Source organism: Pipra filicauda, unplaced genomic scaffold, assembly GCF_003945595.2.
Source record: "Pipra filicauda isolate LSUMZ 115617 unplaced genomic scaffold, ASM394559v2 scaffold183_size1465899_pilon, whole genome shotgun sequence".
In the NCBI taxonomy this organism is placed as follows: domain Eukaryota; kingdom Metazoa; phylum Chordata; class Aves; order Passeriformes; family Pipridae; genus Pipra; species Pipra filicauda.
The window spans coordinates 535831-549674 of record NW_024104291.1 but is presented as its reverse complement, the minus strand read 5'-3'; the positions used below and the strand labels follow the sequence as shown (position 1 = coordinate 549674).

Sequence of the window (13844 nt, the reverse complement as noted above, 5' to 3'; positions counted from 1 at the left end):
AAACAACCCTTTTTGCAGGCTGTTTAGCCAGTCAAGGAAGCTGAAACTTCCTTCCTAGGAGGGAACGTCTAGATCTTCCCTTCTCTGTGTTCCACTTCTGATATCAATTTCTTTATCTTGCTACCTTGCCAGTCTGTCTTTCCTAGATTTCAGGCCCCATCATTCGTAAGCATGCAGGTAGAGCTGAGGAAGAGACAACACAGGACCATCAGGGTTAAAAAGCTTTCTTGCATGCTAGTTATGCAGAATTGACAGGTAAGTGCTTACAGATCCTCACAGATTATTGAATAATTACAGACAGGCCTACCCTAGCAAGGACATATAAATTGGGCACTGCACTGCTCTGTCCCTAGGAGTCTCCTGTCTTGTGATGTTTTTACTCTCACCTGTAGGATCCCCAGAGGAATCGTGTGTACCAGTGGCAAGGGGTGGAACTAGAAACAGGCCTTATACAGCTCTCCTTCCCCCTCACATCAGACCCCATCCAGGGCTCCTACAAAATAGTTGTGCAGAAGAGCTTCTCATCCCCTGTGGAACATTTCTTCAGTGTGGAGGAATACGGTAAGGACAGGAGGTATGGGCTGCAAGTGGGGTTGACAGCAATGCCTTTTACTGTGACCTCTCAATTTGGAATTTCCTGGGAACAGCATGTAGAAAAGAGGGACTGAATATACAGGCAATGGGATTCATAGGGGCTGAGCCAGAAGGTACTGAGTATCAGAAGTGGCTGACTTATTTGGTTCAAAGTCAGGCATGGTGAATAATTTGACCACAAACAAAGTTATAGGCTTCAACGTGCCATGGTGACAGGTGGTCTGTTCCTCCTCCTGCAAAGATCATTCTGAACACCCCACAAGATCAAAGAAGTATGTCCCTTTTCTAGCCTTACACTAGGCTAATTTTTCTTTTATTTGTTCTTGAGTCATTTCTGTGAATCTTTCCTATTGCTATTTCTCTTACAGTCTTTTGAGGAAATGTGCTCTGGGGTTGAAACATTGAGCCTTGCCTCCCATTTTAGAGACAAATTTATGTCTAAACTGTATAACCCAAGGTTATTTTCCACTTCCTGGGTCTGGATGTGTACCCACCCTGCTGTTATTTCCTTGCAGCGTGAAAAACACCTCAGGTGCACCACCTGGAAGCAGGCCATTACATACTTCAGTCCAGTCCTGGGCATGAGTAGTTGGAGGCTTAGGGTTGTAGGATGCAATATGGGAAGAGGGATGTAATTTAATACTCAGGAGCAAAATAAGTCTTTTACTTGTACCCCTTTATATTGAGCTTTATTGCTGCCTCTTCCCCTTGAAAATATAACCCTGAGAGTCTGTGGCTAGATTCATTAGAACTCCCTGGGCATGCAGGACAGTATCCCATGGTACATATTAGTGAGCCTAAGAGCAACTTCGGACCTCCTGAACAGTAAGAATCAACCAAGAGAATCAATGATTCAAGACATTTCAATGTGTTAAATCACAAAGGTGGCGAATGTGCTGCTCCAAGTCCTAGTTGCAAATTATGAACTGTGAACACAACACACAGGACCAATGTGTCCTTCTCAATGGACATACATAAGGGATCTACACAGCTTTCTGGTGCCAGTGGGATCACTTAAGCATGTGCTGTAAATAAGAGAAGGTAAGGACTACAAACTTCCTTAATTGCCTTTGAACCCAAACAATGGTGAAGGCTGAGAAAACCTAGGGAAGGGGTAGGAGATCCTTGGTAAAGAGCACGAAGAGGTTCCTATTAAGATGATCCTGGCTCTCTGTTTGGGTTACTGTATAGTACACAGCTGTCATTCACTCATCTCATATCAGACTTTCTGTCTCTCATTTAGTGCTGCCCAAGTTTGAGGTCCTGGTGAAGCTGCCCAGGATGATCACGATTAAGGACGACGAGCTTCCAGTGTCTGTCTGTGGTCTGTGAGTTACAGAGCTCTAGTAAATCTCTCTTGCTTATCCTTCACTCCTCCTTTCTACCAAGGACCAAAAGAAGAACTGGTGAAGGCTTTTTATACTTTTCCCAGGCATCCATTGCAAGCTTATTTCACTCTGTCAGTCCTGAGCTTGCTACTTGGTCTGAGCAGTCAAAGTGAAGGGTCTTCTCTGTGTTCCTTTAAAGATGATGTCAAACTGGTCCACAGCTCTCACTTCCCAGTTCATGGTATATTTTCTTTTTCTGTCCTTGCATTTCTTCAATTAGAGCTTCTCTGCCAATCCTGAACCCTCAAATACTCAGAGATATCAGATCAGACATAATTTATGCTGGTGATGCAAACCCAGTGTTCTCATTTTTAACTCATAAATTGCTCCTTTTGAGCTCCTGGTTGCCTTTCCATTTCTTCACTGAATCTTCAGCAGTTTATAATACAAGAATATTCCTGGCTGAAATAATTTTCTAAAGTCAATCTTTTCTGCAGAGACCTCCCCCCTAGAACAGAATGGATGTTTCTTCCATGTATAATGGCAGAATCTTACTATGGAAATGATGGAAATATAATCACTAGAATCATTAAAATATCAGATTAGTCAGCCTTTAAGAAGAAGTATTAGGAAATCATCCACAGAGGTCTCTAAGGAGATGCATTTGAGTGTGACTGTGACTGTCTCTTCATCTGATACATTAACACGTTATGATTATAGGTACACCTATGGGAAACCTGTTCCTGGTTTGGTGAATGTCCAAGTGTGCCGTAAATTTTCCCATTCTGCTTCAAGTTGTTACGGAAAAGAGGCAGAATCTGTGTGTGAAGAATTCACTAGGCAGGTGAGTCCCAAGATTAAAATGTAGTATTTTTTCTCATGGTTAATGGGCAATGTTATCTTAAGTGAGGCCAAATCTGTGACTGTTGGGAGATAGTAGAACATCAGAGATAGCACTCTGTCCAGGGAAAAGCAGAGAATCTCAGAGGAAGGCAGGCTTCAGAGAGGGGTCATTAAACTGGAAACAGAATTGATGATGAAAACTCCACAACTGGAATCCTGACCCCATTGAGACTAGTGACAAATCTGCAGTTATCAGCCATGAGGTCCCTGTTATTGTTCCAAAAACCAAGAAAATAATATGTAAAAGAGTTTTGTGACTGTGAGAGGGAGTGTCAGGGAGTGAGGAGCAAAGATGAGGACAAAACAAGAAGGCGGTATAGAGAACAAGGAACAAAGAAGATGAGGTAGTATTGTACATGGGTCAAATACAGGAGAAATGGCAACGAGGAAAGCAGTGAAGACAATGGAAGAAACAGGAAGAAAAACAGAACTAAGGTAGGAGGAAGTTAACAGGGAAACCAGTCTGTGCCTTGGAGAACTGTGTGTCAGGTACCTCACAGAACAGAGAAAACGTACAGATGAAACACTAGGAAACAGGCTGAACACAAGTTCTGGTCCCAGACATAAGTCTGGGATTTCATGGGACAGAATTTATGCATGTTGGGTTTGGGGTCTCTATTTCAGTCCTTCATGGCACCAACTTTGTTCACAGAATTTCAATTTTCTCTCCAATGCCTTGCTTAGTCAGATGCTCGTGGGTGTGTTTCTGGTCTAGTGAGGACCAAGGTATTTCAACTCCAGCGTAGGGGATATGAGATGAGCATTGAGGTACAAGGCAAGATCACAGAAGATGGCACAGGTATGTATCACATGGATATGGCAAAGTGGTGGCAGGCCCTAACAGGAGGGCCTGGCAAAGACAAGAAAGATGGACCAACACGACTAAAAATTCATTAATAATCCCTCTTTACTGGGCTCTGTCTCAGGAATAGAAATGACTGGAACAGGCTCCTGTGGTATCACACCCATCATGAGCAAAATCAGCTTTGACCTGCTGGACTCTCAGTACAGACCAGGGATTCCACTCTTCGGGAGGGTAAGGAACTTCTGAGACCATGGACAACAAATGGCATAGCAAACACACAAGAGTGTAATCCCATTAGATGGAGGAGCAGTGAGTGCAGGTTACATGGCCCACCTTCCTCTACCTTTGCACAAGCAGATGAATCATTGATAGTTGGGGCACTCTAAGAGGCACATGACCCTGACACTCCAGGCAGTCAGCCCAGTACAGAAGAGAAGGCCCATTGTTCTGACAGGGAGCAACAAGCATGGACTATTCCACAAGGGAATGTTATCCAGGTGCAAAGGGTGACCACAACACAGGTAGGCATAGTGATCTCGTCAACAAGAGCAAGTCCCAACTACTCAGCCAAACTGAGCAGAGCAGGAGTGGTGACAATAACAGGTTCCACCAACAGTCTAGTGACCACTTGACAATGTGAGATGATGAGTCAGGACTGAGCCCAGTCAAGAAAGTCCACTTAACCAGATGGGAACAGCAGGAGAAAGAGCTACGTGTAGGTCTACCGGGACAAGGCACAAGCCAGAATATAGAGTTCCTGAACCAAGAGGTAGATGATAAGTAGTAGAGTCCCAAATGAGGCTGGCCAGGGGAATTAAAAATACTGAGGAACTTAGGGTCCTGACAGATTATTTCCATGGACCAATCAATTTTCTCAGTTGTTCCCTCAACTCAGGACTTGCCTCACACATTTCCACATTCTTTTCTTTTGTTCTTCTCTGTCAAGAAACATCCTTCCTGGAAAGAAGGAAAAAGACAAGTGGCTTTACTACTTGGGTATTATTTTCTGTTGCTAGTCTAAAACCTGAAGTTTGTTATTGCTTTGTTAGGTGAAGCTGGTCGATGGCACTGATGCTCCAATTGCCAATGAAACCATCACAGTTTCTGTGGATGGAGACAGATACAAAGGGAATTACACTACAGATGAGCAGGGACAATCCTCGTTTTCCATAGACACTACCACCTTCACACAAGCCTCCTTGGAAATCCGAGTGAGTGGCACAGACAGGGGTAAGCCTCTGTCTTTCTCATCAACAGGGAAATATCTGTCCATGGGTTGTCAGTCTTTCTGCCAGCTGGAAAACAAGGCAAGTTTCTTGGCAGGTGACCTCTCTTCTCTGTGTCTTCTGTGCATGTTCTCTACCGTCTTCTAAGAATGGGAAATACAGAACATATCCAGAGTTTTTCTGTGGACTTTTATGTGACTTATTACCTGGTTTTTTTAGCTATGAACTTTTTTTCCTCTTTCACAGGCAGATCATAAACCTGAACTGAACTGTTATGACAGCAACTGGATCACACCGTCATATGAGCATGCCATGCGTAGAATAAGTCGGTTTTACTCCCCCAGTAAGAGCTTCCTCAAAATTGAGCCAAAGCATGAGACATTAAGTTGTGGCTCCCTTGCAGAGATCCAGGTGCACTATATCTTCACACGGGAGGCCATAGGGGAGCAGAAGAAAATTGTCATTTACTACCTGGTAAGACGTATTTGTGGCTACTTTGATCTATGGCCACAGAAAGTACTGTGTCATCTATAGCTGTGTTCCATGATGAGGAACTACTGCACTGCTATATAGCCATTAACGGTAGAGAGGGTTTGAAATGGAAAGTGTGACCTGCCGCAGTGCAATCTAAACACATTTCCTTAATATTTCTCATTTCTCTGTCTTCTGTGAGCAGATATAGGTAGGGTGTACATGTTTTACTCAGAACAGAAGAGAGACAGAATACTGATGAAGAGAGCACTGTCTTTGGCACAGCCACCCAAGACTCTCATTTCATGATAATCCACTCCCAGTTTCCCCCATTCCAAATTCCAGTTCACATATGGCCACTAGTTAGAAACCAGCACCCTACAATAAGAAGATAAAAGATGAGAAGGAAAAATATCTTCTACTCCATTTTGCCCATTGGTAGTCATCTGACTGATGAAACTAAAGCAACACCTCTAACTACACTACCAGAAAAACCCAATAAACTTAGAGCTGAGGCTGAACATCAAGCAATCATGGAAAGTTTGGGATACCACAGTGGTCAGAATAGACTATAACACGCTGGCATTGAGAACTATGAATTTGTTCAATTTGGAGGTCAGAGAAGAGAGACTAATTGAACTGTAACCAAAAAATGATATCCCAGTTTTGCTTGGAAGAACAGGAAGAATCAGGTGAAAATTCAAATAGGATTTCTTTCTCTCTTTGTTTTTCTGGTTCTCCCATTTAATGACACTAGTAGAATTATAAGAGTACCTTTGGAGGACCAGAAGAAATCAATGGAAAAGACAATTCCATTCTGATGGATTATACAAAACACTGGGGGACTTAGGCTGAGATTCAAAAAAGAGAATAGAAACCTTTGCTAGAGACACCTATGTGCTTATTTTCAAGACTGCTAACAGCTAATTGAAGGACAACAATCCTGCTTCTCCTTGGAGCCTGGGAAAGCTGGTCTTAAGTATGCACATACAGCAGGTAAACAAACAGTGAGATACCTTCAATTTTTATAGGAGTGGATCCTACACCTCAAAATTCAAATATGGTGCTATGAAATATATATATTTCCTCTGGAGAGTAATTGTATAGAATTTTTGACTGTGAAAAAGGAATCATCTTCTAGGAATGAAGAAATTACAGGTAGCATTCAGGCTGTTGCTTACTGCCTGAATTCAGTACCTTATCCAAGCTCTTATTATTTGCAGCCTGTACTCTTCTCTCCCAACTCTGTGGAGTTATGAAACTAATCCTGATTAAATTTTTCTTCAGACTATTTCAAAATGCAACTGAGAATGCAATTAGGAGAATTTTTGACCCTCAATCTGTTCCAGATTGTTAGAAATGTGCATATGACCCCCAAACTTATGTGGGGTCAGAGATAAAATGCATTCAAACCTGTAATATGTACAAAAACAAGAGAGGTCTGATCAGTGAGAAAATATTGGTCCTCCTAGGAGTGAATACTTGTCTCCCAAGACCCAGTGAATTCCAGTCTGGCACTTGCTTAATACCTTCTTGGTGTTGCTCACAGTTGGCAATACTATTTATACTAACAATCTACAGATAACTCACTGACTGTTCCTTCTCCTTCCTTTCAACACCAGTAGCAACAATTACAGAAGGTTTCTCTGTCACACAGGTGATGGCCAAGGGAGAAATTATATTAGCAGACACCCATGATCTGACTGTGAATCCTGGAGATGGTGAGCAGTACTATGCATTTTCAGTATTTCTAATGATAATTTGGGGGTAGGGGGACATAGATAAATTATTTAGATTTAAACATTTAATTTAATGTTCAATTCAAACATTAAATGTAATGTTTGAATTTTCAAAATTAGATCTTTTTGATGAAGTGTCTTGGATTAGTTTTGTTTTCTCCGAGTTCTGTTAGGTGCTATTTTTTTAATGATAAAATGTTAAAAAATTTCACAAAAAATAAGCATAATGTTTTGGCCATTTCCTAAAACCAGCACTTTCTGATGACCACTCTACCCTATTCTGACTGCTGATGCTTACCAGTGTTGTGGGATCACATGTACAGTGAACAGAAAGAAGTGTGTCTCTTTTTCTTTCTCTCTCTTTCCTTCATTTTTTTGATATTGTTCCTGCCTTGTAAGCATGCAAACCCAAACATACCTATATTCTAACCAATACATTTAATTTTATTCATATAAATGTCTGAGGGTTACACATTTCAGTAACTGAGACTGGCTGTAATGCAACTTTAAATGTCTTTGGACAATAAGACCGGGAGATATTTTGTAAGTCTATGAGAAGGACTTGCATTGCAGTGGCTATAAACAGTTTATGGAAGTAAAAGGTCTTGGGTGCTGTATGTTCGTACAAAGTTCTGCATCCTCACTAGTAGCAGTTACTAAACTAACACCATGGCTAATATCAAGAGATGTTCTGTCGCCTTGTCCAGATTGTGACATAAGGTTCAGGCCCAGATAAAAAGAGTTTTAGAGCACAGAAGGGCATTTTCTACTGTGCTTGGAGCAAGAGTTTAGTGTTCCAGCTAAATGCTTGCTTAGCAGTAACTTTGCCAGTTATTCTTTCAGCCACTCTGCAACCTTGACTGCTGCCTCCCTTTACAATAGTCTGTTACCTTTTTTTCCCTCATCTGTTTTTGGTAGATCTTGGAGGGAAACAGTGGTTGAGAACATCAAGAAATTATGCCAGATGTTAACTGGGGAGAATCTAAAAGCTTTCAAAATTCACTCCATTTGGCTATTCATGATCACTCTTTGAATGCAGGTATCTTCAGCAGCCGCCATAGGTTTCAATCATGTATCAGTATTCCTACCCCTGCTGACTAAAAATGTTCAGCATGAGTGAACTTGACTGTTTTATCTAGGAAAGGAAAATGCATATACTGGGACTTCTTGTGTGTTGATCAGCCTTTTTTTCTCTCTGTTAGCTTATGGGACATTTCAGCTGACCCTCTCTGTTGAGGCAGTAATCGCTCCCCTGGCACGGATGCTTGTTTATACCACTTCGCCCAGTGGGGAAGTCATTGCCAGTTCAGCAGATTTCCAGCTTGAAAGTTGTCTCCCCAATAAAGTGAGTATATGTCACAGTTTATGCAACTCATGTTTGTCTTGTGACCAGTAGTTCAGTTATGAGTTCCAGAACGGAGGCAGAATTCACAATGTGTTCATTAAGTGATCTGAGCAGATATTGACTGAGGATTGTTGACCAGAATAAATTACAAAGCTATAACTATAAAAAGTGGGGCAAGACAGAATAAAAAAAAGCAAATTGGTCATCATTAATTACATTGGTCAAAGCTGAATATATATTATGAGAATTCCAAGACAATAGCAGAGCTTAGTTCACAAGGCTAGAAGCATCAGTATAATAGCATGTAACAGTGTCTGGAAAAGTGGCTGTTTGAACTTCTTTTTGGATTTGCAGGTGAGATTGAATTTTGTACCCAAGGAAGGTCTTCCTGCCTCCAACACACACCTAAAACTCCATGCCACACCAAGGTCCCTGTGTGCCCTCCGTGCTGTGGACAAGAGCGTTCTCCTTATGAAGCCTGAAAATGAGCTCTCTCCCAGTTCTGTAAGTCTTGGCTACTTCTGGTAATGAGCAAGTGCAAGAACCAACCAAATACCTATTAACACAACTATAGACATGGGGCTATGTATTTTTACAGGTACACTCACTGCACTTGTTTTTCAGAAGCTGGCATTTACCAACGGAGTGTTAGATAGTATCTCCCCCTATAAGTGCTGATCTGCAACATTTTCCCCCGGTTTTTTTGCATTTACCTAGGTGTATGATCTTCTTCCACTGAAGGAAATCCGGGGTTATAGCTTCAAGGGCTACTACCTGGAAGAAGACAATGTAAACCCTTGTGTGTCACTTGAGAATATGTTACTAAATGGATTTGTCTACATACCCATTTCTCCTGATGGTGAAGGTGATGCCTATGACATTCTCAAAGTAAGCATCAGCCTTTCATTTTTCTTTTTGGTCCCTTCTTGGAATTGTCTGCTCTCCTCATCTGTCTTCAAGTGTTTTTTAATGAAAACAAAACAAAACAAAACAAAACAGAAAAGCTCATTTGCTGTAAACTTGCTAACTTTTGTATGTAAGAAAATAACCAAGCCCAGGCCCTTCATACTTAGCCCATCACTGGTACCTGAGTGTTTCTCTGAACCATTAAAACTTTGAAAGGTCTCCTCATTGCTAATAGAGATACCTGCAAATGGGCTCGAGTAAGGAAACAGTCCTGAGAAATTATTTCTAGTGCCATAATATTAGAAACTCTTCCTCATTCTTTCATGTTTTCTCTCTCTGCTTTAAAGATGTCTTCAATAAAGTGTCAGTTACTTTGATAACCCAAAAATCCACCTATACCCATCTAAAGTGTCTTGCACAAGACTTTTTGGGTCCCTTCAATCCCATGTGTTTCACACATGTCATTTTCATAAAGGCAGCTGTGCTCAAGTAGACCTATGGCCTTAGTATTCCATCTGATCATGCCAGAATTTAGCCATAGTATGAGTGTAACATGATAGAGCCTCAACATCTGGGTTAAATCTGTCTATCTGGAATTTATATACAAGCCTTTGTTATTCTGATCACTACCAGACTTAAGTACATCTGTTCTTGACATACTAAATAAAGTTTATATCCAAACCAGTTTTTTTCATATTTTTTGTTCTTCTTTCTCTTTGTTTACTAGGAATTGGGCTTAAAAGTCTTCACTAGCAGCAAGATCCATAAGCCTGAAGTCTGCCAGCATTACCCAGGACACATGATGGAAAGGAGTTACAGTGGTTCTAGTACCTTCTTGATTTCACCTCCCACACAACTTCCTAAAATTTACTATCCTGCTTCTTTCCTTCCCTTTACATCTTTGAATATTAATTACACCAGTCAGATTTGATTCTGTTCAGATATGCTAACCTAATTCAGGATCAATCCCTTCTGGACTCAGTCCTGAAATATGAAACTGCTCTACCTCTACCTGCATCTTCCCAGCTAGACAGATATGTCTGGCTAGAACTGTGTGTGCTTGGTGACTCCCATGCCAGCCCCTACAGCAGAGATCTTGTAGGCACTAAAAGAGTCTTTCAGCACAAAGTAGTGGCTTTTTTTTTTCCATCAGACTTGAGTTCAACTGTGGAAACCTAAAAAAGGAGTCTCTACTTCTAGGCAGCCACATTCTAGCAATAGCTAGAGGAACAACTAGGGCAACAGTGGGCCAAGACAAATGGTTGATATTTTACCACTGGAAGCTGAGAAATTTAGTTCTGTTCCCAGCTCTCTCACTCACATGACTAGAAGGGGCTGGGTATGTCACATCACTTTGCTGCAGATTCAGTGACTATGAAGATATAACAATGATACTACTTTTGTTTGTTTGTATGTTTGTTTTCTCGAGTAGTTCTCAGACTAGAAAGGCTATATAAGACTCCTACCTTTGTCACTTCCAGTTACTGACTTTTCCAGTGCAGTATCACAGTTCTGATTTAAAAAGGATAGCTTTTGGTCCAGTGACAACTTCTAGCCTTCTATTTATAACAGATCAGATCTTTGGTTTTGAGATGAAGGATTTGTCGTCAGAGTATGGCCCAAGACAGCTGTCTCCTTTGAGGAGATGTAAAATCTTCTAAGGCTGATGGAAAACCTTTCAATAAGGCACAAAAGTATGCAGCACTGTGAGAAAGCATCTTCCCGTTTGGTTGCAAATGGCCAAAGATGTAAAGACCCATATTCATCTAAAAAAAATCCTAGATGGAGGGCTAAGTGTGGCTTCTGTTTCTGGTTATCTATAAACTCAATCAATTCTTCATCCAGATTATTAAACTATCTGGCACAGTAATATCTGGAGACAATAAGTTTCATGTTTGACTCTGTATTGCAACAGAAATATACCCTCAATATCATCATCATACGTGGTTCTTTTGGCACTGCTTTGTTTGCTGGCAGGGAGGGAAGAATGCTCCACTACATCTAATCTCTGTAAGAAGAGCAGCAACATTAGGAAAAATTAAATACTGAGATGGCAACAGAGAAATGCATTTGTTTTCAGTGGCCAAGATTTCAAAGCTGTGCTTTCAATTTTAAAATTTTATCTAAGAATAACCACTACCTGGAAGGAAAGTATCTTCCTGATTTAGAATAGAATTTGACACATCTTTTCCTTTTTTCCTGTCATTGAAAAATTTCCTAGTCACTGCAATGAATCTGCTTGAAGATTTGGAGTATGAGATGGAAGGAGGTATCGTTGGTGACAATACTGTGGAGACTGTCCGGAAGTACTTTCCTGAGACATGGATTTGGGACATAGTTTCAGTGAAGTAAGTGTTTAAGGGAATGTAGAGTGTGGTCACTAGGCCAAAACCTTACTTTTTTTACTAACCTATATGTTAAAGCCTCAAAGGAAGTATCAGTATTTCAGTGAGAGCGGTATTTCTAGTAGACAGAGGGATTTTTTAAGGTCACTAAGTATAGGATTCTTTGGGGGAACATGCAAAAGCCAGTGCCCATATCCCAGCTGGTCAGGAGTTTGCTGTCAGCAGATATTATGCAGTAGGCAAAGAAGAATGATCACCAGAATATAACTGAAATCTTGTTCTCTGTCCCTAACCAGCTCTGAGGGAAATGCTGATCTGGATTTGACCATCCCTGACACCATCACCGAGTGGAAAGCCAATGCATTCTGCACTTCAGCAGACACAGGCTTTGGCCTGTCTCCAACAGTGTCCCTCAAGGCCTTTCAACCCTTCTTTGTTGAGCTCACCATGCCCTACTCTGTAGTGCGTGGCGAGTCCTTCACGCTGAAAGCCACCGTTTTCAACTACCTGACCGCCTGCATCAGGGTAAGAGACTTGCACAACTTTGCTCAGTCCAGCAGCTTAGGAAAGACTACAGTGGGTCACTTATAGCATGGTTTCCCAAGCCAGATGACTGATCTCTAACTATAATTTCATACAAGTGTACATATGTAGGAATCCTTGTGATATCAATAAAGAAGGAGTATGTTTTCCTGCCAAAGTTTAGAAAGCTCCATTAGATTCAGAACCTAAAGCTCTGCTAGTGAGACTCCCACCTTTGTCATTACAAATTTATGTCACTGTCCTATAGAAATATGAGACTTGGGTTATTTACAGACCATAGCATCATTGCACATGGAAACTCCAAGTTCACCAGGGTGAATACCTGTGTTCAGCCTTCAGTCTCATCTCACAAAATATCACAGCAGATTTGCTGGAATATGCCAACTTCCTTTGATTTGTTGCATCTGTCCCTAAGGCACAGAGCAGAGCTATATAGCTTCACTATTCTTGTCTGCATTTTTTCACCAATGAAAAAGTCAAGAGAATTTGGAAAATGATTGGTATGAAATCTCAACCACCTTTGCTAAGCTTTTTATAAATACAGATTTTTATTCTAAAAGGAATGAAGCTGAAAAAAGGAGGGACACTGATCCAGTCATTCCAATGCGCTCTCATTTATTTCCCTGTCTTTCCTGTTCTGTTTGCTGATTTCAGGTTCCTCTAATCCACTTTTCCTTGTTCCCTTACTTGGTTTCCCACCACTAGTGTTTTATCTTTTCACCTAACTAATCATGAGCAGGGTCTTTAACTCATGGTAGAAGTGGTCTGTACTATTAATTTTCCCAGAATTGATTTTCTTTCCAAAGATCCTGTTCCCTACACTTACCTTATGAGTTTACATATCTCAATCATTTCCCTCTTTATCAGGCAGTTCTTTCTCTGCAATATCCATGAGGTTCTCAGTCCCACAGTATAACAAGCTCCACTCCCCATTTCCATGTACTGCATCGCCTCCAATAACTTCAGCTTCTCTGCAAGTCCAAACTTCATGTCACCTGTCTGTGCAACCAACAGGTCAATGTGTCCCTGGCTGAATCTACTCATTTCCTGGCTATACCAGCAGAGAAACAGGAAGAATCCTACTGCATCTGCATGAATGAAAGAATAACTGTGGCTTGGGCAGTAACACCAAGATCTCTAGGTAAGAAACTGGACAACAAGAACATACTGAGATCAGATATCTATGTAGGGCATTAGGTCTTTGGTGTGAGGAGCTACGTAATTCAAAACCTGTTTGGAAGGATCTTCTCTATGTCAGAAGGGAGAAGTCCAACCCTGACACTACACTGGGTGTAATATTTCCAGTCCTAAACAAACCGTGTAAGTGTTGCAGGCCATTGCTTTCCTAACATGTAAATAGAAATCACAAATTCCCTTAATACATGCAAAGTACTCAGATATTCCAGTTGTGGAATTAAGAATGCCTTGGCTTAATGTTTCTGGGTCTGAAATTTTTTAATCAAAGCTTGCTTTGATGGTCCCAGAACAAGACCATTTGATTTACAAGACCCACCCCATCATTACTCTTCTGGTTGATGGACCACCTGCTTGTATGGCCATCTTGAAGGAGGTGCCCTGGAAGGCTGCATGAGGATCAAGATAAAACACTGTCTCAAATTTAGTTCTCCTCTTGGAAAAG

At 41.1% G+C, this 13844-nt stretch overlaps 1 protein-coding gene across 3 annotated transcripts in view; it reads left to right on the top strand.

The window, feature by feature from the left end:
* LOC113989411 (alpha-2-macroglobulin-like) overlaps positions 1 to 13844 on the top strand; it is a 37261-nt gene that overhangs the window by 8094 nt on the left and 15323 nt on the right. Inside the window, exons 6-20 of one of the 3 annotated variants that reach the window (XM_027723927.2) lie at positions 393 to 561; positions 1838 to 1922; positions 2643 to 2766; positions 3510 to 3624; positions 3752 to 3861; positions 4680 to 4841; positions 5103 to 5330; positions 6985 to 7048; positions 8269 to 8411; positions 8766 to 8915; positions 9129 to 9299; positions 10045 to 10135; positions 11539 to 11665; positions 11959 to 12187; positions 13220 to 13346. In XM_027723927.2, coding sequence (XP_027579728.2) covers positions 393 to 561; positions 1838 to 1922; positions 2643 to 2766; positions 3510 to 3624; positions 3752 to 3861; positions 4680 to 4841; positions 5103 to 5330; positions 6985 to 7048; positions 8269 to 8411; positions 8766 to 8915; positions 9129 to 9299; positions 10045 to 10135; positions 11539 to 11665; positions 11959 to 12187; positions 13220 to 13346 — 2095 coding nt within the window. Of the gene's footprint in view, positions 1 to 392; positions 562 to 1837; positions 1923 to 2642; positions 2767 to 3509; positions 3625 to 3751; positions 3862 to 4679; positions 4842 to 5102; positions 5331 to 6984; positions 7049 to 8268; positions 8412 to 8765; positions 8916 to 9128; positions 9300 to 10044; positions 10145 to 11538; positions 11666 to 11958; positions 12188 to 13219; positions 13347 to 13844 lie in introns of all 3 variants that reach the window. The other 2 variants (XM_027723926.2, XM_027723925.2) reach the window with 2 other exon arrangements.